The sequence below is a fragment of the Tribolium castaneum genome, chromosome 9 (assembly GCF_031307605.1).
Source record: "Tribolium castaneum strain GA2 chromosome 9, icTriCast1.1, whole genome shotgun sequence".
Lineage (NCBI taxonomy): Eukaryota > Metazoa > Arthropoda > Insecta > Coleoptera > Tenebrionidae > Tribolium > Tribolium castaneum.
In genome coordinates, this window is record NC_087402.1 from 5,943,016 (window position 1) to 5,965,300 (window position 22,285).

A 22,285-nucleotide genomic window follows, 5' to 3' on the forward strand; every position below is an offset into this window, starting at 1 on the left:
CTCGACTTACACAATGCGTGCGCACATGATTACTCATACAGGCGCAACGTTGCGCTGTTGACATTTAAGTGTAATAAAATGGTTGCCGTTTCATAAAGCGTTGCGTTTAAAAAATTACTGTGCGTGCACTGCATTTCCACTTTTGACTGATACATGTCTCAAGATAAGATGGACCAAACCAGACCCGAGCCAAATACCGAAAGCCAGACGGTAGCAAATATCGATTTTCCTTCCTTATGCTCGGTGACACATTTAATCATTTATAGATTGCTCCGTCGGAAATAACGATTGATAATAGCCACATTTCGACTCCAACGGTCCCCAGCATTGTTTTTGTCCCCACAAGTTCTTCAAGTGACGATATTCCACCCCCCAAAGCTGATTTTTACGCACCACCCCCTTACGAAGTTGCCACCAAAACCACTAAACTACCCACGTATGAAGAGGTACAAAGGGAGAAAAATCTCGAGGAGCAAAATGTTCCAATAAACACGTTACCGCCAAGAGTAAGGCTAACCTTTAGGTAGAAAAAATACTGACACACTTATAGCTCTCACAGTATAGGGCGCCAGGACAGAGGATTCTCACAATTGAGAATGAATCAAACGAAGACGTGGACACCAGTTTATTGGGAACGGACTTCATGTTCTACATCGCTTTTTTTGGTAATTTTAATGCTTGATAGTTGCATACAACTTTTTTTCTACGACCCGAGCGGTTATAAAAATTTTTTTTTTCGAAATATCATACTATTACATTACAGTACAGGCAACAAACAGTTATAAAGTGGGAGTAATTTTTTTTTTCAGTTGCGTTCATTTTCAACTGGATTGGATTTTTACTGTTGATGTGCTTTTGCCACACGATTGCGTCGAGGTACGGCGCCTTGTCGGGATTCGGTTTGTCCCTCGCAAAGTGGACATTTATTGTCCAGCATTCAACAGACCTAGCGTCAAAAGACAACAGCTGGCTCTGGTGGTTAATAATGACCTTCGGTAAATTAAAAAATAATCGCCAAAACTCAAACCGAACTTGATTTTTTTCAGGGTTAATTATTTGCATACGTGCGATCCTTCAGTATTTGAGCATAAAGAGGGGGTGGCACATGCTGTCGGCAAGCCACCAGGAGAGACTTTTATTTTTTTATTAAGCTCTAGAAATCAAATATTTATAAATGTGATTAATAAAATGCTTAGATATTGTACAATCTCAAAAGTCATTCCTATGATTTTTTATTTTTACTGCACACAAATGAATGTACAACTGAATTAGTAATAGCTAACTGTTCGACACTTTAAAAGCGATAAATAAAACTTAGTGTGATATACTTTAAACGCTTTATTTAATTTTTATAAACTGTGACTGCAAGTCGTAAATACCAACCGATTCTTTAATCTTATCGTCATACTCAACCCATTCTGCGTCATTCAAATCAACGTCGTTGAAGACTTTGCCACTTTCTTCGATTTTGGCGACCCACCCCTCACCTGGGGTGAACTCAACAGGCTCTATACCCCGACAGTCAAAAACCACGATGGTTTTAAACTTGTCTTGGTCCTCGTTTGTGTATTTACCTACAATTAATAATTAAAAAAAAAGTTTACACGCAACCAAAGTCGCACCGTTAGTGCCTTCAATAATATCCAAACTGTTTTCCCGACCACACAATTTACACTTTGCCAGGTAATGAGTCTCAGTTTTTCCCATTTTTGTGGGGAATGTTTCAGATTCGGTAATTCCATGCCATTTATCCGAAGTTTCGCCGCAATTTAGGCATTTTAATTTGAGCAAAAATGTATAATTGGGGTGGTTCGTGTACAGTTCCTCAACGTGGTCCAAATTCGCCTTGATCTGCAGCCCTATTTTCACCATTATTTATGGTCCTCCAAAAACATGCAACGTAACCACACTTTTGTGTTGTTTTTAATTACGGTGTTCTTATGAATTATGCTGATCAACTTACGTAAATAGCTTTATTAATTTACCACTAAAGTTTGTGAAACACAACACCCACCTTCAGTATAGAAAATCACTTAATCAGAAAAGTTCACTAGCTCAGTTTTTACGCTTACGGTTGTCATACGTAATACGTAAACGTAACGCAAATTAAATTTCCAATTTTTTTATTAGAAGTAGTATCACAAAAGTATTCATATAATTCGATAACAAGTGCAAGAATCTATTTTTAATAGCGAACTTTAAAAAATACATATAGTCAATCCACTTTCACAACGGTCACCCTCTGGTGAAACTTGGGCTTAATTGGCCGTGTAAGTCGTTCTTTAAAGAACAATTTACACTGACCGATTCCATCCAAATTACACCAGGGGTTGGCCTATTGAAATTTAGATGACTGTAGTTTAATTTGACTGATAATATATTAAACTAGGAGTGTACAAAACAAATAAACTTAAATTCTCAACAAAAAATATTTAGGTGCTCCAATTCAAACCTTGAAGCCGGTTAGTATTGGGACACCTGTAAATTTGTACTTATGTTCTATGCTAGTTTCTTGTAATTTCATTGCAGTTGTGGAGCAAGACACTTGGAGTGATTTTTCCTTTGCGTTTAAAATCTCAGGAATACTACAGCTGCTTTGCACTAACATCCTAACTTCAAAGTCTCTATTAGGACTGTTGCTTTGTTCCTTTTCCTTATTTTTGTTTTCCTTATTGTAGTCCGTCCTACTCGGAATATTCCTTTTATGAACATTTTTTTGGTGCTTATTGCAAATGTTTTGATCAACGAATCGTTTGCCACAACTCGGGCAGGGGACCGATTTTTTAACATGTTCCTCTTGCCAGTGTTGAACGAGATCACGGTCGAAATAAAATTCTTTGTGGCAGATGACGCAAGAGTATTGCTCGGCATGCGTCCTTTTGTGGATTTCCAGATCAGCGCTAAAAAATTCGATTAAATTATACATTTCTTTGATAAGAGTTGACTCACTCCGAAGTGTATTTCTTGCCACAGTAATTACACCGGAACAGGGCGAGTTGTTTATGTCTGGTCATTTTATGCTGCACCATGAAATCGATATCTTTACAGATAAAAGTACAACCTTCCATGCAACACTCATGCAGTTCATCTTCCTGCAAGTCTATTTCTTTGACTTGTGGTTTTGCGACTGATTTTGGTTTGATTTCTACATTTTCATCAGCATGTCGCACCCGCTTTTTTTCCTGAGCTGGGGCTGATGTCGACGGCTGCATTCCAGGCGGGTAGAAACTCTCATAAGAGTCGGTGCTTAAGTTAGACAAGGAGCTAACTGGTCTTGATGCTACAGCTGATCGTGTGCTGTATACGCTCATTACACTTCTCCTAGTAACAGCATCAGTCCGTGAATACCTCCCGTTTTTTCTCTTTGACCAGTTGTGCCCCCGCTTTCGCCTTCTGCCCCGTTTCTTAGTGAATGCCTTGACTATTTCGCTATCAGCAGCTGACCTTGCACTAGTCCGACCTAAACATTTAAGTCATTATTTTTTGAAACACTTGGTAGAGATACAAATACTTAAGCTCCGATAGCGCTCGATTTCAGCAATTTTCATTTCAAGGGGGCTCTCATAAATATCAATGCGTTTACACGTGAGCAGACTACTGGGAGTGGGGCTCCTAGAGTTCAGGAACGGGTCATTCTCATCATCGAAGTTCATTGAGGCAAAAATGTCCCATTTCTTGCCGAAATTCAATGGTTTGGAATCTTCCTCCATGTTGGACGGTTCTGATCGGAAAATGAGGGGCAAAAGGCGACGCTTTAATTTGGCCACATTGTCCATGATATTCATACAAGTGTTGCAAATTGCATCATCGGGCCTCAAAAAGGACTCAATCTACAACAAGCCATAAAAAATTACGCATAATTTGGGTTATTTTTTCATAAAACAGCGCCCACCTGATGTCCAAAAAATTCCAACATATCGTTTTTCGCGGTGTGGCTATTGTTCCCAAAATCCTTGTGGATATCGAAAATGCGAGTATTTCTACAAAATAGGCAAGTTTTCTTCATTTTGAACCGATTTATATACAAAATTTGCCGCACGTAAACAAAACTATCTAGTGGGAAAAGTTTCCGACTAGGGACTTTCGCCTATTTCTTAGTGTGTCTCTAAATTTACGGTTTGAACATCGGCGGGAAACTAAATAAGACGAGTTTTTTCTTTAAATTGTTTATTGCTCTAAACAAGTACATAACTGACAACTGTTACTGATTATTAGACACATGGCGGCCCCCGACATCGCCGCTTTTTGACGAGCCTCGAGGGGCAAGGGCGCCCCCCGTTCTCGGCTGGTCTTTTGACCATTCTGAACTTTTCGGAAATTCCGGTCCCACACGTTACGCTACATTGGGACCAAGGGGACCAATCCGAAACCATGCAATCAACAAATCTGCCATTGCTGGACGCAACGGCTGAAGGATTCGAATTTGCATTTTCGTTATTATTATTATTAATATTACCCTTCAAAGCATCTGTAACATTGAAACACATAAATAAAACATTTGGTCACAACAATTGAATCAATTACCTCGAACTACCTGACACGCTTCCATACATTCCTGTGCCGTCAAGAAATTATTCCTGTTGCCCCTACAGCCCCCATAAATGAACGGAACACACATCATTTTGCGGGGCTCGAAATACCAACGGTTGAAGTAACCAGTGCACGGGCCAGGCTCGCTTTCTTGCATGCAAATAACTGGAAAGCGGATTAGATTGTTTCGTTTCGGGGGTTTACCCACCTTTGGCCGTTGCCATGTCTATAGTACAGTCAGGAGTGTCCATACAAGGCGCTTGTTGTATTAACTCCACTCTTGAGCTACATTTCTGCTGTAATCCCGGCTCTACCAATAGCAAACGCGTCCGCATCCTGATTCCTTTACCACAGGAAGCGCTACAAGGACTCCAGTCACTCCAGTCGGTTGTTGGGCACATGGGATCGGGAATTTCAATCTGGTCGGCAGTACAAGGGGCACTCATACACTTCTCCTTTTCCACAACAGTGATATGTGGGCACTTTTTACGGCCCATACTATCAATAAATAGGCGGGTACGCATTTTAAAACCAACGCCACACGTGGCGGAACATTCGGACCAAGGGCCCCAAGGGGATGTGGCGCAGATCCCTTCGATGTTTTCTAAGGGAATGTCCTCGATTGATACTTCTTCTTCGGGGGTTCCGCCCTCGCATTCGGGGACTGCAGCCACGCACATTTCTTTCGAAATCAGCTGCCGGTTGCAGTTGAACATTTTGGCTTTTTGGGGCATTCGATACTCGCGACTTCTCATACGCAAGCCTTTACCACAAGTGACGGAACATTCGCTCCATTGGTTGTACTCGGTGACGGCACATTCGGCTAAAATTATTCGTGAACTACTATTAAAAAAATAATAAAATCGAAGTTACGTCTGTTGATTTCTTCCGTGTTTTCGCTAACGTCAAGTTGGGCGTTTAGGAAGTTTTCGTCGCAATTTTTCGGAATTAATTTTTCGCGTTTCAAGTAAAGCCGAGCCAAAGGTGTCATTTCTTTTTTCGAAGGGTCGTAAAACGGGGCTCTTGGATCCTCAGGGTAAGTCGTAGTGATTCGGTACATGCGTTCCCTCGGTTTAGTCTCAGCGTTCGGGGACTAAGTTTTGGTTTAGTAATTTTGAAAAAATATACAAACCATGTAAGAGATTCCACTGTCGGTTCCAGCATCGTATGGAAATAGATCAATGATCAAATTTTCAATCCAGGTACAGTTTTTGAGACAAAGGTTCAAACCGTTAACTCCGACAACCCAATCCGGGGAAGGCCCTAATATAATGTTAGTAAAAACCCAACAACGAAATGTTATTACCAAGCATTGAGCTTAAAGAAATCAAATGGTGTCTCCTGTCGACTCGAAAATTGGCCGAAGTGTTAGTATTGACGTTGGGGTACCACAGCCCAGCTGCTTTAATAATAGTCCTCAAGTATTTACTTTTGGCCCTTAATTCGGTCTCCATGAGTCTCACAGAGCCCCATTCGGCCAGGCTCCTGAACCCTTCAGAGGCGATCTGGCCTTCGCCCCAGAAACTAAAATTCTTCTCGTGCGAAGCGCCGATCACATCGGAAAAGTGAGTCAGCCACAAGGAAAAAGGAAAATCCTTGGGGTGTGTTTTATTGGACCAAATGCCTTCAAAAATCATCTACAAACCAATTTTTTTATCTTATCAAAGTCCGCCAAGTCATTACGCTATATTTGGCCTCGTCACAAGCACAACAATCGCTTTCGTCAAATTTCATATCTTTTTCCGTCTGCTCGCAGAAGGTTTTGGTCAGGTTGCCCTCATCGGCGTACCAGTGGGTCGAGTCCTGCAGGACCATGGCCTTGAAAGTGACGCAGCCCGAGCCTGGAGGCGGGGCGGCCCACATGAAGAAGGCCTCGGTTTTTGGCGAATCATTACTTTCGGAAATTGTATTTACACATTCCTCGTTAAATTTAGAAATCGAGTCGCTAAACAGCTGGAAGCTGCCGACTCGTTGCGGCGATAGGTTGCCAGGCTCGGAGGCGGCTTCCACGTTAATTGTGAAGCGTTTGAAGTGTTGTAATTTGTTGTGGGTTAAATAAACTAGGGAACAACAACTAGAAATTGGGTCATTGATAACGTGCCAGCTTACGGGTGTAAACTTTGCCCGGGATAAATTTTTCGGGGTTTTCGTTAATTCGGATTTGGAAGCCATTATCACCCGGCAGTTTGGGCGCTTTTGAGTGGTAGATGCTGGGCTCACGAATGCAACACCAAACAAAACACTCGAAACAAAACAGGAGGATCAGCAGTCGTTTTAACATATTGGCAGTGACTGAACTGAACTGGTGTGATTGTGGAGTTTTATCCGCAGACCTTTTATCTCATTGTGACCCAAGATTACAAGAACCAAACAAAGCAATAAAAGACTGGTGGAAAGAACGGTCAATTTATTGTAATAAACATACATTTATTTAAATTAATATCACAGCTCAAACCTGGCGCAGAACTCGTATATTCGGTTTGAATTGTAGCTTCAAAAAAAATCACAGAAAAGTACTAAAACGTCAGGATTGGACCTTCTCGATGGTCAAGTATGTCTGAAAAAAATCAGTAAGTTCAAAAATTGGCGCCGTTTGACCAACCTTTGGCGATGCTCCACCAAGGCAAAGTAACATAGGTCAAAAAAGCGTTCAAGGGCACCGACTGTGCCCTTTTGTTCTCTTTCCAAAAGTGGAACGTCTGGGTGAACCCGCGCATCGTCCACAGTGGATTATAAGCCCCATCGTCCAGTTCTATAACAAAGAGAAGGAGTGACTTTTCTGGGCCAAAAACCCCGTAAACTAGGACTAAATTACCGTTATGCCCCCGCTTTAAGTCACACCAGTAATAAATGTGTGTTCCATCAGGTGTGATTCGTTTCGGAGGGACGATATGGCGGAACCAGTGGTTTTTGTGATTGTTACTGACAAACTTTCTATTTTTAGGCAAAGTGCAATAACTGTAAATGCTCCTGATTGAGAGCTTGTTGTAGTTGCCGTCAAAATTTCGGTTAAATTTGATTCGTTCATTATTTACATTATTGTGTTTCGTGATAACTATCTTAGGCTCAGTCTTGGTTGTTGGTGGTGCTGATATATTGTCAGATATGCAATACTTGCGCATTTCTTCGACACACGGCAGTTCCTCCTTGCCGTTAACGTTAATATAGGGATTATCGGTCGCTGAGGGCTCTTTAATCGACGAGTTCGAGTTGCGACTCGCCGGCCGTTCGTCAAAACTTTCATTATTTAAGCTAATCGCATCATCGGCAAACTCGAATTCGGCATAATTGGCGTTTTCCCGAATCGGTTTGGCCTTTTTCCGCGCCTTCTTTTTCTCTTTCCCGACCTCGTACTCGGACTGGTTCATTAAACTGTTAATTTGTGGCTGCGGCTGACAGGAGCACTTGTTATCAGGGGGCCCCAAAGGCGCCCTTTGTGCGCACTTGGCCGGATCCACGCACGTCCGACTGTACATCTCCAGCAGCGTTATCGAACCTCGTTTCCGCTTTTGGAAACAACCGCAGCAACTCGACTTGGATGTAGAAGCAGGACCGGACCTCTCTACAAGAAAAGAACAAGTTATTTCTAATCTACCAAAACCCATGCTAGATCAAAATTTCGACTCGAGTCCTGCTTCTATCCAATTACCAACGAAAACGCAAAATCCTTACCGTCTCGCAAATCTCCGGCTTCGATTTCACTGACTCCGTTGTCAATGCAGTCGAGGCCCTCGCTCTCAGAGCGGCATTTCGCGTCCAGCTTTGACTTCCAGCCTCCACGGACGAAATTGTTTATATTAGCACTTGGGTCGCTTAATCTTCTCTGGTTTCTGTAAACGTAGAACTCCTCCGGGTCCTCATCCCAGTCGGAGTCCCACATATCGGTGGCGCAAAAGCCAGGCTCGGAGGTCGGTGTTTCGACCCCTGAACCTTTGGGTTTAGTGACTGCCATTTCCGCGTGGCCTTTGCCCTGTGGCCCTTTCATGCGGACGAACTCACACCGCTGACTACTCGCGGTTGAAAATAAACCGAAAGTCATCCTTTGGGCCATTTTTGTGCTCAGACTGGATTGCTGGAAGGGTTTATTTTAGTTTAGTTTTACGAAAAGGGTAGTTACCCTCGCGTCGTAGACTTTCTTAAGGGCGTCGTAACGAATCGAGCCCAGAAAAATCACCCCTTGCACGGTCCCAGCCCTGTCAGAGGCCACCAACTCCACACAAACCATTTCACCGTCACGGACTAAAATATCGTGGAAGACCTCGTCGAAGTTGTCCACCATGAAGCAAATGTGGGGGTAGGTCATTTCCTCGACCTCGCCCTTCGTGTCCATTCTCCGGCGACTCGGAGAGGCGTAGACTTTCTGCGAGTGGCGCTTGAGGACTTGGAGTTCTTTCGGACTCGTTCGTGTGCAAATGGCTAGTGTTAGAGTGTATTCAAACTGATGAATAATTAGGTTCAAATAGACTGTCTCCTCCCAGTCGATGTCGGGGTCCCCGATTGGTAACTTTCGACTGTCTTTTCGGAAAACATCAACTTCCGTCTAAAATTAATAATTATTTTCCGCCGCTATTTATTTAAATGAATTACTTCAAATTTGGGTAAATATCTGGGAGACCCTTTGACGTGTTTCTTTCTCACAAAAAATAACAAATCGTCGCAGTCAATGGTCGATTCATTTTGGAACAAAAAATGCCGCACGAATAAATCGGTCCAATAGGTTGTACCTTGCAACATGACAAAGCCCGAATCTGAAACGGGTTAATCAGAACCGGACGTAAATTTCTTATCACTACCATCTTTCAACAGTTGGCGCATTTCTTTAGTACGTTGGAAATTGATCTCTTCCAGCAACTGTTCCAAAACAGTCGGGGTTTTCAAACTGGGATTGTTTGCAAAAGCCATGTTAGAACAATGTTAGCACCAAGCACGTATCATTTTATTATCAGCACAAACATGATTAATTTTTAAGACACCAGAAATGTGTGACTATGAGGGAACTACCCCTTCAGAATCGATCGGATCGCGCGTGCGAACTCGGGGGTGTGCGTGGAATTGAATCAACGATTTTTACGCCACAAACATTTTTTGCCAAGAATACGATGACGTCTATTTGTTATTGTTAATTTGCGTCACCGTTGAGCCGGAACGGGGAACTACCACATTGTCGAAAACGTCGTCTAAAAATAAAATCGTATCGTTTTATGGGGCGTAAAGAATTTCCTATAAAATTTTGATTATAAAACAAATCTTTGTTGATACAATGGGGAAAGAAAATATTTACACGATGATAAAGTACTAGCTCAACTTACAATTTAAGAAAGTAAGGGGATGTGGGCAAAAGCCGCAAGGCCGGAAGCTAACAGTTTTTTGATAGTCACTTAAATCGGTCGCAATTAATCTTGCAAAGTAAACAATTGTCTTGCACTAATAAATATTTAAAAATATCCCGGTCTTAACACATCTGTGATTGCGTAGAACAAGACAGAAATTTAAATAAAAAACGTCGTTGAGAAGTTGCGATTTACAGTTTTCCTGGCATTTTATTAACGACTGTGATCCAACAAAGACGTGCCATGGAGTGCATCCAAGCGATTTTTCTCGTGTTGTTGCTCACAGTTTCGACTTCCACCAAACAACGAAAGAAATATTCGGACCACGACATTTTAGAAAAATCGGAAGTTACGGTGAAGTTCCCCACATACGCTTTGAAAATTCCACCGATCATAACAGCCCGGAAACGCACTAGTACTAACTTAAGTACCACGCCAGGTAAAGCAATCACACTCCAAGTAATTTAATTACTTGATACACTTATTAGTTACTTGCAATTCTGCGAACGTGTCGCAAGCCCTGAAAGACCTGCGGAAAAAAATCAAGTGTGTACCACGGGAGACGGTGGTCGAAGTCGCCGCCCCCGACGGCTTCAAAGTGTACCCTAACACTTTTGTAGTCAACCGGTGCGGGGGCATGTGCACCGGTGGGAAAAAGTGTCTACCAACTAGGAAAACCGACGCTGAATTTTACGTCAGGAGCGTTAAAATCAAAACTGGGATGAATTACTGTAACCGGATCAAAGTTCCTGCAGACACAGAGTGTACTTGTGGGTGTCCCGAGAAGAAAAAGTGTTTGAGCGACCAAAAGTTCGACCCGATTTTGTGTAAATGTGTTTGTACAAATAAGGTGAGTCACTGCTTGGTTTTCTTCAATTTTCATATTGTTTGCCAGGAGGAAGAGGAAAAGTGTTTGGAAAAATTAAATATGAATTTTAAGTGGAAGTCAAAGGATTGCACCTGTGGCTGCAAACGGGAAAAAAATTGCACCACTGGAACTGTGTGGAAGCGGGAGGAGTGTAGGTAAGGCGACGAGTTGTTTATTGTTGGAAAATTTACGTTGTTGATTTCCAGGTGCGTAAAAGAGGCATAAACACGTGTTTGTTAAATAATTTATTATTTTATACAATACTTTTTGATTAAATAAAAATTTGCAAAGTAACGTCAGATGTTGATCATTGCGTGACGCCAAATGTGTATGTTTTTGTGCACGTTTTGTTCTCCATAACCACATAAAACTTTCCAAGAAATCAAAAAACACACACAATTGTACAAACATTTTTATTACAAAATTTCCACTCGATACAATGAACTCTTTTCCTTGATATAATCCCCGAAATTCGTCCAGGTGTTGTTCCAATATTTCGGGTTGCCTCTCGGATCCAGGGGCAAATTTCCAGGTGGAAGAGCTGTATTATTATATTTATTAAGCGTCTCCTCCAAGTTCATCACGATTTTCGGATTCCTGCAATTTTTTATTTACATTCAACTAACAAAAATTTGGACTGTACTCTTTGGCAAGGTTTCTCAATTCGCAAGGATCCTGGATTACGTTAAACAAACACGTTTCTTCGAGTGGTTTGCACGGTATCGGCTGATCCGTCGCACAATCAATCCGGGACGCATTTCTCAACTTTGTTATTTCATCAGGAACTAACGACATATTGATCGATTTTAAAGCAACTCCAGTTGGAGAATTTACAACTAACGACACGTCGTAGGTGTAATCACGGCCGGACGGCCCGTACCAACCGTCCCAAGCCCCATTGTACGTTGTTCCTGTAATTAACATTGGCAAAAAAAAACGATTAAAAAAATCAAACCTTTGACAAGTTTCCAAGCCCCGACTGTCAAAGCAGCATTTCCGTAAATATCGTCAATGTTGTGTAAAATCTCACTTCGGGGCGAGTTCTTATCTTGAGATAAGGACTCCCAGAGATCAAGCCCATCAATGTTTTTTAAACTAAATCAAGTAGAATTAAAATTTATCTTGATTGGGTACTTGTACCTTGAATTAGCCCCGACTGCACTTAACAAAGTCGGCAACCAATCACTGATGTGCATGAATTGTTGGGCCACTCGTTGGGGTTGTTTGATGAGGGGGCTCCACAATAAGCCTGCCCCTCGGACGCCGCCCTCCCAAACCGTGTTTTTGACCCCTCTTAGAGGGAAATTCGATGCCGCATTTAAGTTAAAACCAGCGGCTGCGCCCCCGTTATCAGTCGAGAAAATGATAATGGAGTTTTCCAACATCTTTCTCTTTGAAAGGCTTTCGACCACAGCACCGACGGAATCGTCCAGCTTTGATAACATTGCCGCAAATCTCTGTCTCTTGTAACTGGGGATGTTTGAGAACTTCTCCACCGTTTCGTCAGGCGCCGGTAAGGGGTTGTAAGGGTTGGCAGAATGCACAGCAACGTGAGCCAAGTAGAGAAAAAGCGGATTAGTCGTATTGTGATTTTCTATAATTTTGACCGCTTCTTGCGTAAAAACATCGGTGGAATATTGTCCGTGTAGGTCGTACGCCAAGTCCATATTCCTCCTCATATCGAACCCCCAACCCGGGTTTTCGACAGCAGTGTGGTCGTAATAATCCTGATGACCGGTCCAATAGCCCAAATGTGAGTCAAAACCGCGGTAAAGCGGCGTATATTCCTTCGTGTATGACCCTAAATGCCATTTCCCCACGAGCCGGTTAGTGTACCCTAACTCTCTTAAATATTCCGGGAGGATTTTCTCCGTGAGGGGCAACCCCCGGGGTTCTGCACCGAAGAGCACAGTGTGCTGCATTCCGGTGTGGATGGGGTATTTTCCGGTCATTAGGGCGCTCCGGGAGGGGGTGCAAATCGGAGTGACGTAATAGTTTTGGAGGATGAGGCCCGAGTAAGCCAATGCGTCGATGTTGGGCGTCGGGATTTGACCCGAACCGTGAAAACCGACGTCGTTCCATCCCTTGTAAAATTACCAGTGACATAAATCGCGAAACTGGGACTTACCAAATCGTCCGCAAGGATAAAAATCACGTTCGGACGCTCACTTGCGCGAATTGTGGCAAACAGGGGGAATAAAATCAAAAGTTTGTTGTATTTGTGCATACTGTTTTTTTATGCGATCGATTGAATTTTGCATTCAGGTCAGACGGTGATATGTAAAGAATTGATAGTAATTATCACAAATTTGAACGACACTCGAGTTTACTACAGCACGTATTTTTATCACAACCGGTAGAGGCTTTTTTCCGAGAGAAATGTGCACGTACTGGTTTTGCGGTTGAATATGTGTTCGATTATTGTTTAACACCTCGAGCTAACTGTTAATTCATCGTATGCATTAACGTAATGAAAATGCCAGGAATAATGATTGGTGCGTGATTGGATATTTGAGTGGATAAGGAGAATTTGTGTAGAGCGAGATAATTGTTGTTGACCAACATAAGGATAAAAAGGGAAACTTTATCTTCTCACGTACAAGAGGCGATTATAAGCACTTTGTTTGTATTTGTTGTTATTGTGAATATTGTGATACTTAAGTGGATTCCAATTTTTGGCGGCCTGATGGTCGTTTAATCTTTTGAGCGTCATTTATGATCATTTTCTATAAAATATTAGCCCCTTTTTTCTATACCAAGTGAGTCAATTAAAACTTACACTCGAACTTCTCGTAAAATTAAATAGGTATTATATTTCAAATGGCGATGTCTCAGGAACGGTGACTCGCTGGAAAAAAATTATAAGAATAATTTTTATTGATAATTGTTTGATCTACCTACAACTTTTGTTTGAACATTTTTATGATAAGACTTACGAGAAAAATGCAAGAAACGATATTTTTAACCTTTGTTGTTATTTAAATGGCTTCATTCCTTTTAGATTCTTTTCGAAGTTCAAATATTGACGCATAAATACGAATAGACCTGCATATTGGTGGAGGAATACTCTATACATCAGTAAGTTCTCGGACTTATGAGGATATCAGAAAAAAAAATAATAAAATTACAAAATCATAAATTACATAAATTTATAACGGATATTTTTAAGTCAAAATTTTGTTAAAAAAAATTGGCAGCAGCCAATTGGATTTGTTTATAGTTTTTGTCACTGCAATTGAATTCTTAAAATTTTCTGATAAAAATTCAAGTTTAATTTATTCTTTCCTGAAGACGTTCAAAATCGGAATTCCAATCTTTTTTCCTTTTACTTAATTTTTTTGTAATTTAAATTCTGTTTTAATAAAATCAGATTATTTTATTACATTCGTAGTATATTTTTTTAGGAACCACGACTTGTCTATTGCTTATTTTTTAGTCAAAAAGTTATTTATACCTTCTTTCAGTAATTAATGATTCAAATAATAACTTTTATTTTTTTAACTAACAACAAATGTATTTACTTAACATTTGTTTTACTGTGGGAGGTAGGAAGTTTGAGAGGAAACAATTTAAATAAAACACAATTGTTTAAGTTTTTATTAACACCACAGAGGCAGACTGACAAAGCTTCGGAAGTAAAATAAAATATAAAAATAATGGTTACGCCATTTGTCACAAATGTAAATACTGCTTATGCTTTATTCTGACAAAAAAAAACAAATTCTGTGTAATATTTATTTAACAATTATTATTTGCATACTTAAAGAATTTCTAGATCACAATGTCTAATTTCGGGATGTTTTTTCTGTAAATAAAAGTAGATAATAAAAATAAAGGCTGAAAACTGTACTCACTCTTAATTTCATTTCAATCCTATCAATTTCCCCTCCCATCATATCAACAATATTTTCGCCATGTTTCAACATAAACTCCTCAAATTGATCAATATTTTCCAAACGTCGAGCCTCCTGTTAAAGTTACAAAAATAAATTACGACAAATTTATCTCAACTCACTTCAAGCAATTCGTTGAGGTCTTGCTTGTCCAGATAAGACCTCGTTAATTCCCGACCGTCAAAATCCAGCTCGGCTTTATACCGCACCAAATAATTGCCCATATCGATACCTTTAACATCATGGATCGCCCGTACCATAACATCACTCTCCAGTTCAGTGTTAATTTTATCCAAACTTTCCTCTGGTATGGACCTAAACAAAACTGTAGAACAAACACTAGAACTTACGTTTTTTACCGTCCAACAAGTGCAGCAACGTTCGTGTAAATAATAAACGAGGCAACTGATCCTAAAATACAGCCAACAAGCAGCGACCCAATAGCGTCAGGGATAGAACTATTGGTCACAGAGGACAGACCCATGCACCCAGCTGCCACGATCACACCAACAACAGCCGCAAAATCTTCCAGAAGAACAACATTGACGCTTGGATCCTGCGAGCGCAAAACTACAAACAACAAATAAATATTTCTTCGAAGCCAATTTTTCAAACATTACTGTAATCCTTCACCGACATGTTAATATTACGGGCACCTCTGCGGATGGAATTGTAGGCAACTAACCAAGTTGCGCCCTCGGAAACAACCGAGCCCCCCAAAATAAAATAAGCCTACAAGTTTGTGTTTTTTAGTGTTTTTTTGATTAAATTAGTTACCCAGAAAAAGTCATCAATGGGTTGAGGATTGACTAGACCTGAAATACCGTGGTATAAAGACAAACCCGTCCCTACGCAAAAAATCCCAACCCCGGAAATGAGGGACGCCACGTATTTCATGTTTGTGTACCCATATGGGTGATAAGAGTCGGCAACCTGACGAAAAATTATTGACAAATATTGAAGGCAAAGTGATTAAAATACCTGGACAGATTTATGGATGCCGTAGGCCAAAATTAGCTGATTTATAGTATCAGCCAACGAGTGTATACATTCAGAAAACATGCTGTGTGACCCTGTGTACAACCAGGCGAATAATTTAAAGAGACAATTTGTCCCATTGCTGGAAATAAAATCGTTGCAATGCAAATTTTAGTTAAAAAATCAGGGGGAAATTAGGAGGCGACACATCAAAAAGTGTACGCAATAAATTAAAAAATAACACTTAAAATAAATAATGATGATTACTTAAACTGTTACACAGGGTTAGTCTGCTAAAAGTAGCTTTTACATGTTGCAATTTTTTATATTTTTTTTTTGGAACGAAATACTGCAAAATACTTGATACTTATCAATGAATATAAACGTACTACCGAAGTCCACTAAAAGATCAGCCATAAGTGCAAACAAACAATAAGATATCTTTAAAAAATTATAAATGAAAAATAATTAAATAATAAATAAATAAGAAATAATTGTAGAAAAAATCAGAAAAAAATTCAAAGACATGGGGAAAAGTACGTTTATTAGTTTTTGAGCTCTAGTAAAAATATACTTTCAGCAGACTAACCCTGTAGAATTTGTTTCACTTTTTCAGGGAGTTAAATTTATTACAGCTAATAGGTAAAGTGCATAAACGTTACTATTTCAATTTTTTTGTTGGCAATTTATTTTTCCAAACGCAAAATTGTGTGCTGAACACGATACAATAGAATAATCTGTTTAAGATTATTTAACGTTTGATTTTTTATGGTATCACCTCCCAATATTTAAGCCCCTCGTAAAAATTACATGGCAATTGCTGTCAAGACCACTTTCCCCGACCGCCCCATAATGCCCCCGTCAGTCTCCACATTAGCCGAGCGACCCAGTTCGCGTCTATAATCACGCAATCGCCTCTTCATTGTAAAAATATCTGAAATGAAAAACTTACACCGAATTTTTGGTTTTAGTGTTACGAACTTTGTTGGTATTTCTTTCTCTCGATATCTCGCTTAATCAGTTCTTTCTGGAGATTTTCCCTTGATCCCCAGATACTTAAAGCTTTAGCTTCTACGTCTTTGCGCCAGTAGACTGTAATCGGTGGCTCGTTTTCGTAAGGGGAACGCCGTTTTGTCTTAGGCAATGATTCCAAATCGGATGGTTTCAGCAAAAAGTCGGACATGGCACGTACAGGAGTTATGAAATTGCGCTCGAGCGATTGTGCGGATAAATCAACGCGTTTCCGCTTTTTGGTTTGTGTTTTTCCTAGAAGGAAATTTGTGATAGAGTGTGGAAAAATAAAGGTTTTAATTGTGGCACCTTCTTCGTTTTTGTTTTCGCTAATACCAATTATTTTCTCTTTTAGCTTTTTTATGGGTTCGGATATCACGGGCTTGGCTACTTTTTTGTCTAAGCTTTGTTCCAAGACATTATCTAGTACGACTTTATCTTTAGATTTAGTGTTAGTGTTAGACTGGATTTCTGGAGCTATTATTTTAAGTACGGGCGTTGGTGGTTCATCCTTCTTATCTTTATCTGTCGTTTTACTTTTACTACTTACTACTTCGTTAGTGTCTACTCCCTGGTCAGCTGTTTGTTTACCTGTATCCCGTTTTTTAAGCAAGTTTTGTGTCCATGTAAACTGTCGAGTGTGGTGTGAATTTAAGGGAATTATTTGAGTATTTCTGTGTAATAAATAAAGTTGTCTAACTGCCACATCTGAAAGGAAAATTGTTGTACATCTTGCCATCATTACTCAACACCACTTACTTAATGTAATGGAGCAGTTCTTCTCACAGCTAGAAACGGCAGCTTTCTGACACACATTTTTCGCGAATAAGTAACAGCGAGGCAGCATTTTTAACAGTTTATACAGCGGACAAAAATTATATATTTAAAAACGGAATGTTTGACAGGTGTACATAACCAAAAAAATCACCGAATGATCGAATTTAACCTTGTTTGAAGAATTACTCAAAGATTACTCCAATTTTATTAAATTGGAAGATAAAGATGTCACACTTTTGCACAGATTTCGTGCGCCTTCAGGTCTTTTTTACACTTTTTTGGCTTTTTGTAACTTGATAAATTTTTTGACGCAATGACAACTTGACGTTCAACAATTAGGCGACATCTATGAAACACACAATCAACCAAACATATACAGAGCGAAGCATTAAACTAAAAAAATAATTAAATAAAAAACTCAACTTGTTTTTTACAAAGTGATAATTATAAAAAAATGTAATAAATAAATAAAACTTTATGGGAATTACCTAAGTGTTTTAATACTAACAGAAAAAAATGCTGAATCATATTGTTTTTATTGATCAATCAGTTAAAATAGATAACAGTTTGGATTTTCATTTAATCTGCTGTAATGATTGTTTTTTAATCTTGTAATAACAAGTAGATTTATTTCGTCAATTATTTAACCAAAGTACGTATTTTAATTTTTCTTTTATCTAAAAAACCAAATCTGGCGAATATTTCTTTTTATTATGCAGCAATAAAAGCACCTGGTGAAATTAAATGTTTGGCACGACAGGTTTTATTTCTTATTTATTTTACTGTTGACAAAATTGCATAATTATTTATATTTTTTACTTAATGAGCAGAATAATCATCATTTAACGAGACATACATAAAAATAATGTGGTTTTTATCTCTTGTTTAACAAAAATGTGGAATGATATCACGAGAAAATGGAAATATTGGAAATACATACGTTAAATATCGCACTTGAAAATAAACAAAAGAATTATTGATTTTAATTGTTAAGAGATACTTTTTATTGAATAAATTGATAACAAAATTTTTCCAATTAATTACAGTTTTTACGTTAGATGGTAATAATTTACCAATAGATTAAATGAAAATTTGAGCTTCCTCAAGAACTTCGAAAATAGACATTATACGTTTAACGCAATATTGTTATCTAAAAGCCGAAAAATGCGTGAGTATCTCGAATTTTATTTGAAATACCAAGGTACAATTACCACAATTAGTAAATTTTTCTGTACATTTTGAATCATCTACACTTAGGCTAATTTGAAAACAAAGCAAAATGACAACGAAATATTTGTATCGGTTTAAAAACGTGCGATTATTGCGATTACAATAGCCATTGTATTATCAATAGCGAAATCGGCACTTACAAAGCGGTACTCAGATATTCACCTAACAGGAAGGTAAAAATCATCACTTAAGATTAAATTAAGCACATTTTTAAGTATTTGAGCGACCTTTATAAAAAGTAGGTCTCCAAAAAACAAATTTGAACAAACCGAAAAAACTGAATTCAAATTAGGTTTTTATTAATGTTTACTGGAAATAAATATGAGTGATTTTTATGAAAGAGAAAGCACACATTTCTTAATTAATTTTTTTATTTCATTTGTATCATAAATACATTCAAGTTTTAATTATTAGATTATTACTACTACTTACACACAATTTTTTTTTACAAAAAAAAACAGAATTAGGTTTAAATAAGACACTCACTTATTAAACTTTTGTGTAATACCACAACTTTGGCCACTATACTCGTAGTACTAAAATGACCTGCCATTAAAAAAAGGAAATCTTTGGACAACTTTAAGTACGTACTTAAAATTTCCTGTCTTACCTGATTGTAAAATACAGGCAAGCTATTGGTTCGTTCAGTATAGACCGCGTGCAAATCCTATATATACCTCCGTAGCTGTTACAATTGTTTCAGCAGTGAATGTGTTGTACAATTTTACCAGTTAAATAATAAATTAGGTAAATTTCGCCAGTCTTGTATAACAAAATTCCAAAGAACTTAATCACGACCAGATAGCCTCATTGAAACATTTATCGCCATTTATCAAAATTTCTAGTACTAGTTGCAATTAGAAATCAGAAAGGAATACATGGCTAAATAACTTTGCAAAAACCATGGCTGAAAATCGCAAAGAAAAGTTCGCGTCGACGTACACTGTCGACAATTTCAACTCAACGTAAGTAATTTTTTTGGAATAATTTTTCATTAACAAAAAATTATTGTTTAGGGCAAAACTCGCCAATAATGAATGCAATATTCCAGTCAGTGGTGCTGATATAATCACTGATAAAGTTTACGTCCCGTATGACCACAGAAATGTGGAACATCCCAACACGTAACTAGAATTTTTTGTAAGTTTTTGGTCTTATTTAGTAATTGTAGATTTTCTGGAGCGTTAATGCACATATGTAAGAGTTCTTTAGGGACCGGAATTTTGGCAATACCAAGTGCTGTGAAAGCTGCTGGGATTATTGTTGGTGTTGTTGGGACTGTCCTTACAGGGATTTTGTGTACTCACACGATTCATTTGCTGGTAAATACTCAAATTTTGTTTGTTTGTCGTAATTCATGATAAGGTCACGTCACGAGTTGTTTTTGATAAAGGAGAATTTCGAAGGCGTTAATGGGTCAGAAATTTGCGAAATCATCACAAACACAAAGCTGTGCCCTTTTATAATTTCATCACAACTTGCTGTGATGCAATTTTCTTGTTCAATTTTTTCCAAAGAATTTACAAAAGCGTCACATGTATGTAGGTACTTAAAAAATGTTATTGCAAATTTTATCGTCCACTTATCACTTATCAAACACATTGTACTTGGCTTACTTTTTATGATTAATGATTTTCTAATCATAGTTTTATAGTAAAAACAAAAATAACTACTAATTGAGCATTTTCATTAATACTAGCATAATTTATCATTACCTACAAGTTGAAAGAACCAAATTTATTCATTAAAAAATGTGCAAATTTACAGTTTTTTTCACTATTAATTTCACGAACATTGTTTACTACTTGAAAATCAGAAAAAGACATTATTTTTGGTGTTTATTTTACAATTATTGCAGATATTCGCGTCACAAGAAATATGTAAGAAAGCCAAACTCCCAATGTTAGGCTTTGCTGAAACCGCCCATGCTGTATTTAAATACGGACCTAGGCACATTCAGCCTTTTGCAAACTTCGCCAAGTAAGTAAGTAATTTTAGATTCGGGATCGTTTTTATCGTACCTTAAACAACACCTATACAGTGTGTTAAATAAACCGTTTTTTCAGAAACTTCGTAGACTTTTGTCTCCTTTTGACTTACTGTTCAGGAAATGCAGTTTACGTTGTTTTTATTACCGGAAACATCCAAAAAGTAAGATTTGGATTTTATCACTTAAATGTTACAACCGTTTTTACAGGTCGTGAATTATTACCAGGAATCTGTCGCTGACTGGCCACTCCAGTATTACATGCTTATACTGTTGGTGCCTTTAACATTGTGTTGCCAAGTCCGCCAGTTGAAACACTTGGTACCATTTTCGATCATAGCGAATGTCACAATGGTAACAGCATTTTTGATCACTCTGTATTACATGTTTTCTGGGATTGGTGATATCGACATGGAAGAGAGAAAACTCTTCAATGATATTTCCCAATTTCCGCTGTTCTTCAGCACTGTGATATTTGCAATGGAAGGGATCGGCACAATGTTGCCAATTGAAAATACGATGATTAAGCAACAATTCATCGGATGTCCTGGTGTTTTGAACTTTGCAATGGCCTTTGTGGTCACTTTGTATACTCTTATCGGGCTCTTCGGTTACCTCCGATTTGGAGATAAGGTCTCTTCAAACGTCATTGAAAACTTACCAACCGATGAAATGTAACTTGCTTTTTTTTAATACAACTTTTTTTACTAAACTTTAATTTTAGAGCAGCACAAGTGGCCAGGCTGTGTGTAGCCACCGCAGTTTTTTTTACGTTTATGTTACAATTTTACGTCCCTTGTGAGATAACATGGAGGAAAGTATCGTCAAAAATTCCGAAAAACTACCACAACATTGCTCAAATTGTCATGAGAACGTTACTAGTATTATTTATAACAGCAATAGGTGCAGCTGTTCCAAAACTGGACGTTATTATCGGGCTAGTGGGATCAATTTGTTTGTCGACTCTTGGACTTTTTATACCAGCTGCCATTGATCTTACCTTGAATTTGGGCGAAAACGGTGATTTTGGGGTCATGAAGTGGAGATTATGGAAAGATATTCTTATTGCTATCTTGTCGTGGTTTGCGCTCTTCTCAGGTAGTTATTATGCTATTAAGGAGTTAATCGAAGGTTGATAGAACAAATAAATGTGATAGTATTTTTAAATATTAGGTTTGTCACAAGCTACAAATAGGTAATTTATTGTCATAATTTTAATTAACTTAATTGAGACCTGTATTTTTGTATTAATTGTAATGTGTTCCAAAGTGGACTTCTGAGAATGTCGTACACATTTACGATGAATAAAAGACATTTTTAATTCAAGATTTTTTTATTTATAACCTCTACATTTCCGTACTGAATTTAAGTGCGCAAAAACTCCAAAAAACTTAGTCGAAAAAATAAAAATATACAAGAAATTGTGTTTATGGACCCGGCGCATCCACCAAAAATGTAAGTTTGTAGTAAATGGGAAAAGTAAGGTAATTTGTTACAATATCTTCACTATTTATTTTCTTGACAATTAATTCTTTTGTGTTAATGTAGGAAATAATGTATTTTTTAAAGATTTAACGCGATATTTACTCAAAAACTAATAACTGGCAGGTAAATACCTAGTACTACTAACTACTAACCTTTTTCAGAGATTTTTTCTATTCCTAATAACTAAAAATCAGCT

At 38.3% G+C, this 22,285-nt stretch overlaps 9 protein-coding genes across 15 annotated transcripts; 3 read left to right on the forward strand and 6 right to left on the reverse strand.

The window, feature by feature from the left end:
• Positions 1–12: 12 nt before the first annotated feature.
• On the forward strand, positions 13–1,334 carry Ndfip (Nedd4 family interacting protein). The gene is made up of 5 exons (XM_970364.4): positions 13–210; positions 267–506; positions 551–665; positions 810–995; positions 1,047–1,334. Exons 1-5 carry the CDS (start codon positions 154–156, stop codon positions 1,148–1,150), a joined length of 702 nt encoding a protein of 233 aa, XP_975457.2. The 5' UTR covers positions 13–153; the 3' UTR covers positions 1,151–1,334.
• LOC664356 (uncharacterized protein) lies at positions 1,324–2,150 on the reverse strand. 3 transcript variants are annotated; one of them, XM_970367.4, is made up of 3 exons: positions 2,015–2,150; positions 1,623–1,883; positions 1,324–1,574 (listed from the first exon to the last, which is right to left on the reverse strand). In XM_970367.4, exons 2-3 carry the CDS (start codon positions 1,870–1,872, stop codon positions 1,339–1,341), a joined length of 486 nt encoding a protein of 161 aa, XP_975460.2. In that variant the 5' UTR covers positions 1,873–1,883; positions 2,015–2,150; the 3' UTR covers positions 1,324–1,338. The 3 variants fall into 3 exon arrangements, with proteins under 3 accessions (XP_975460.2, XP_008192218.2, XP_008192219.2); XM_008193996.3 differs by having other exon boundaries at positions 1,964–2,096; XM_008193997.3 differs by having other exon boundaries at positions 1,623–1,909; positions 1,964–2,090.
• On the reverse strand, positions 2,109–4,099 carry LOC103312686 (zinc finger and BTB domain-containing protein 24). The gene is made up of 4 exons (XM_008193999.3): positions 3,893–4,099; positions 3,512–3,830; positions 2,950–3,460; positions 2,109–2,900 (listed from the first exon to the last, which is right to left on the reverse strand). The coding sequence occupies exons 1-4, from the start codon at positions 4,004–4,006 to the stop codon at positions 2,447–2,449; spliced, it is 1,398 nt and encodes a 465-aa protein (XP_008192221.2). The 5' UTR covers positions 4,007–4,099; the 3' UTR covers positions 2,109–2,446.
• A 52-nt stretch (positions 4,100–4,151) lies between these two features.
• On the reverse strand, positions 4,152–6,842 carry fat-spondin. Its single transcript, XM_970371.5, has 8 exons — positions 6,640–6,842; positions 6,214–6,590; positions 5,837–6,167; positions 5,663–5,793; positions 5,404–5,623; positions 4,739–5,353; positions 4,525–4,695; positions 4,152–4,468 (listed from the first exon to the last, which is right to left on the reverse strand). Exons 1-8 carry the CDS (start codon positions 6,809–6,811, stop codon positions 4,212–4,214), a joined length of 2,274 nt encoding a protein of 757 aa, XP_975464.3. The 5' UTR covers positions 6,812–6,842; the 3' UTR covers positions 4,152–4,211.
• An 80-nt stretch (positions 6,843–6,922) lies between these two features.
• LOC664366 (uncharacterized protein) lies at positions 6,923–9,576 on the reverse strand. Of its 2 annotated transcripts, XM_970374.5 has the most exons (7): positions 9,324–9,576; positions 9,118–9,278; positions 8,648–9,070; positions 8,203–8,602; positions 7,346–8,092; positions 7,133–7,282; positions 6,923–7,087 (listed from the first exon to the last, which is right to left on the reverse strand). In XM_970374.5, exons 1-7 carry the CDS (start codon positions 9,430–9,432, stop codon positions 7,047–7,049), a joined length of 2,031 nt encoding a protein of 676 aa, XP_975467.3. In that variant the 5' UTR covers positions 9,433–9,576; the 3' UTR covers positions 6,923–7,046. The 2 variants fall into 2 exon arrangements, with proteins under 2 accessions (XP_975467.3, XP_015834681.1); XM_015979195.2 differs by lacking the exon at positions 7,346–8,092.
• Positions 9,577–9,893: 317 nt separating this feature from the next.
• Positions 9,894–11,022, forward strand: LOC100141670 (balbiani ring protein 3). 2 transcript variants are annotated; one of them, XM_015979196.2, is made up of 4 exons: positions 9,894–10,299; positions 10,349–10,710; positions 10,756–10,883; positions 10,935–11,022. In XM_015979196.2, exons 1-4 carry the CDS (start codon positions 10,104–10,106, stop codon positions 10,951–10,953), a joined length of 705 nt encoding a protein of 234 aa, XP_015834682.2. In that variant the 5' UTR covers positions 9,894–10,103; the 3' UTR covers positions 10,954–11,022. The 2 variants fall into 2 exon arrangements, with proteins under 2 accessions (XP_015834682.2, XP_015834683.2); XM_015979197.2 differs by having other exon boundaries at positions 10,756–10,879.
• Positions 11,023–11,127: 105 nt separating this feature from the next.
• On the reverse strand, positions 11,128–13,316 carry LOC664372 (uncharacterized protein). Its single transcript, XM_008194000.3, has 5 exons — positions 12,857–13,316; positions 11,869–12,812; positions 11,684–11,823; positions 11,372–11,639; positions 11,128–11,325 (listed from the first exon to the last, which is right to left on the reverse strand). The coding sequence occupies exons 1-5, from the start codon at positions 12,953–12,955 to the stop codon at positions 11,145–11,147; spliced, it is 1,632 nt and encodes a 543-aa protein (XP_008192222.2). The 5' UTR covers positions 12,956–13,316; the 3' UTR covers positions 11,128–11,144.
• A 995-nt stretch (positions 13,317–14,311) lies between these two features.
• On the reverse strand, positions 14,312–17,736 carry ZnT49B (Zinc transporter 49B). 3 transcript variants are annotated; one of them, XM_008194001.3, is made up of 11 exons: positions 17,370–17,736; positions 17,202–17,318; positions 16,581–16,865; positions 16,410–16,533; positions 15,603–15,741; positions 15,399–15,554; positions 15,242–15,353; positions 14,981–15,191; positions 14,744–14,936; positions 14,583–14,696; positions 14,312–14,533 (listed from the first exon to the last, which is right to left on the reverse strand). In XM_008194001.3, the coding sequence occupies exons 1-11, from the start codon at positions 17,455–17,457 to the stop codon at positions 14,489–14,491; spliced, it is 1,584 nt and encodes a 527-aa protein (XP_008192223.1). In that variant the 5' UTR covers positions 17,458–17,736; the 3' UTR covers positions 14,312–14,488. The 3 variants fall into 3 exon arrangements, with proteins under 3 accessions (XP_008192223.1, XP_975475.3, XP_064214989.1); XM_970382.4 differs by having other exon boundaries at positions 16,920–17,318; XM_064358919.1 differs by lacking the exon at positions 17,370–17,736 and adding an exon at positions 16,920–17,146.
• A 1,571-nt stretch (positions 17,737–19,307) lies between these two features.
• Positions 19,308–21,930, forward strand: LOC664377 (proton-coupled amino acid transporter-like protein pathetic). The gene is made up of 7 exons (XM_064358920.1): positions 19,308–19,582; positions 19,634–19,741; positions 19,789–19,939; positions 20,476–20,597; positions 20,684–20,768; positions 20,815–21,278; positions 21,329–21,930. The coding sequence occupies exons 1-7, from the start codon at positions 19,521–19,523 to the stop codon at positions 21,738–21,740; spliced, it is 1,404 nt and encodes a 467-aa protein (XP_064214990.1). The 5' UTR covers positions 19,308–19,520; the 3' UTR covers positions 21,741–21,930.
• Positions 21,931–22,285: the final 355 nt, after the last annotated feature.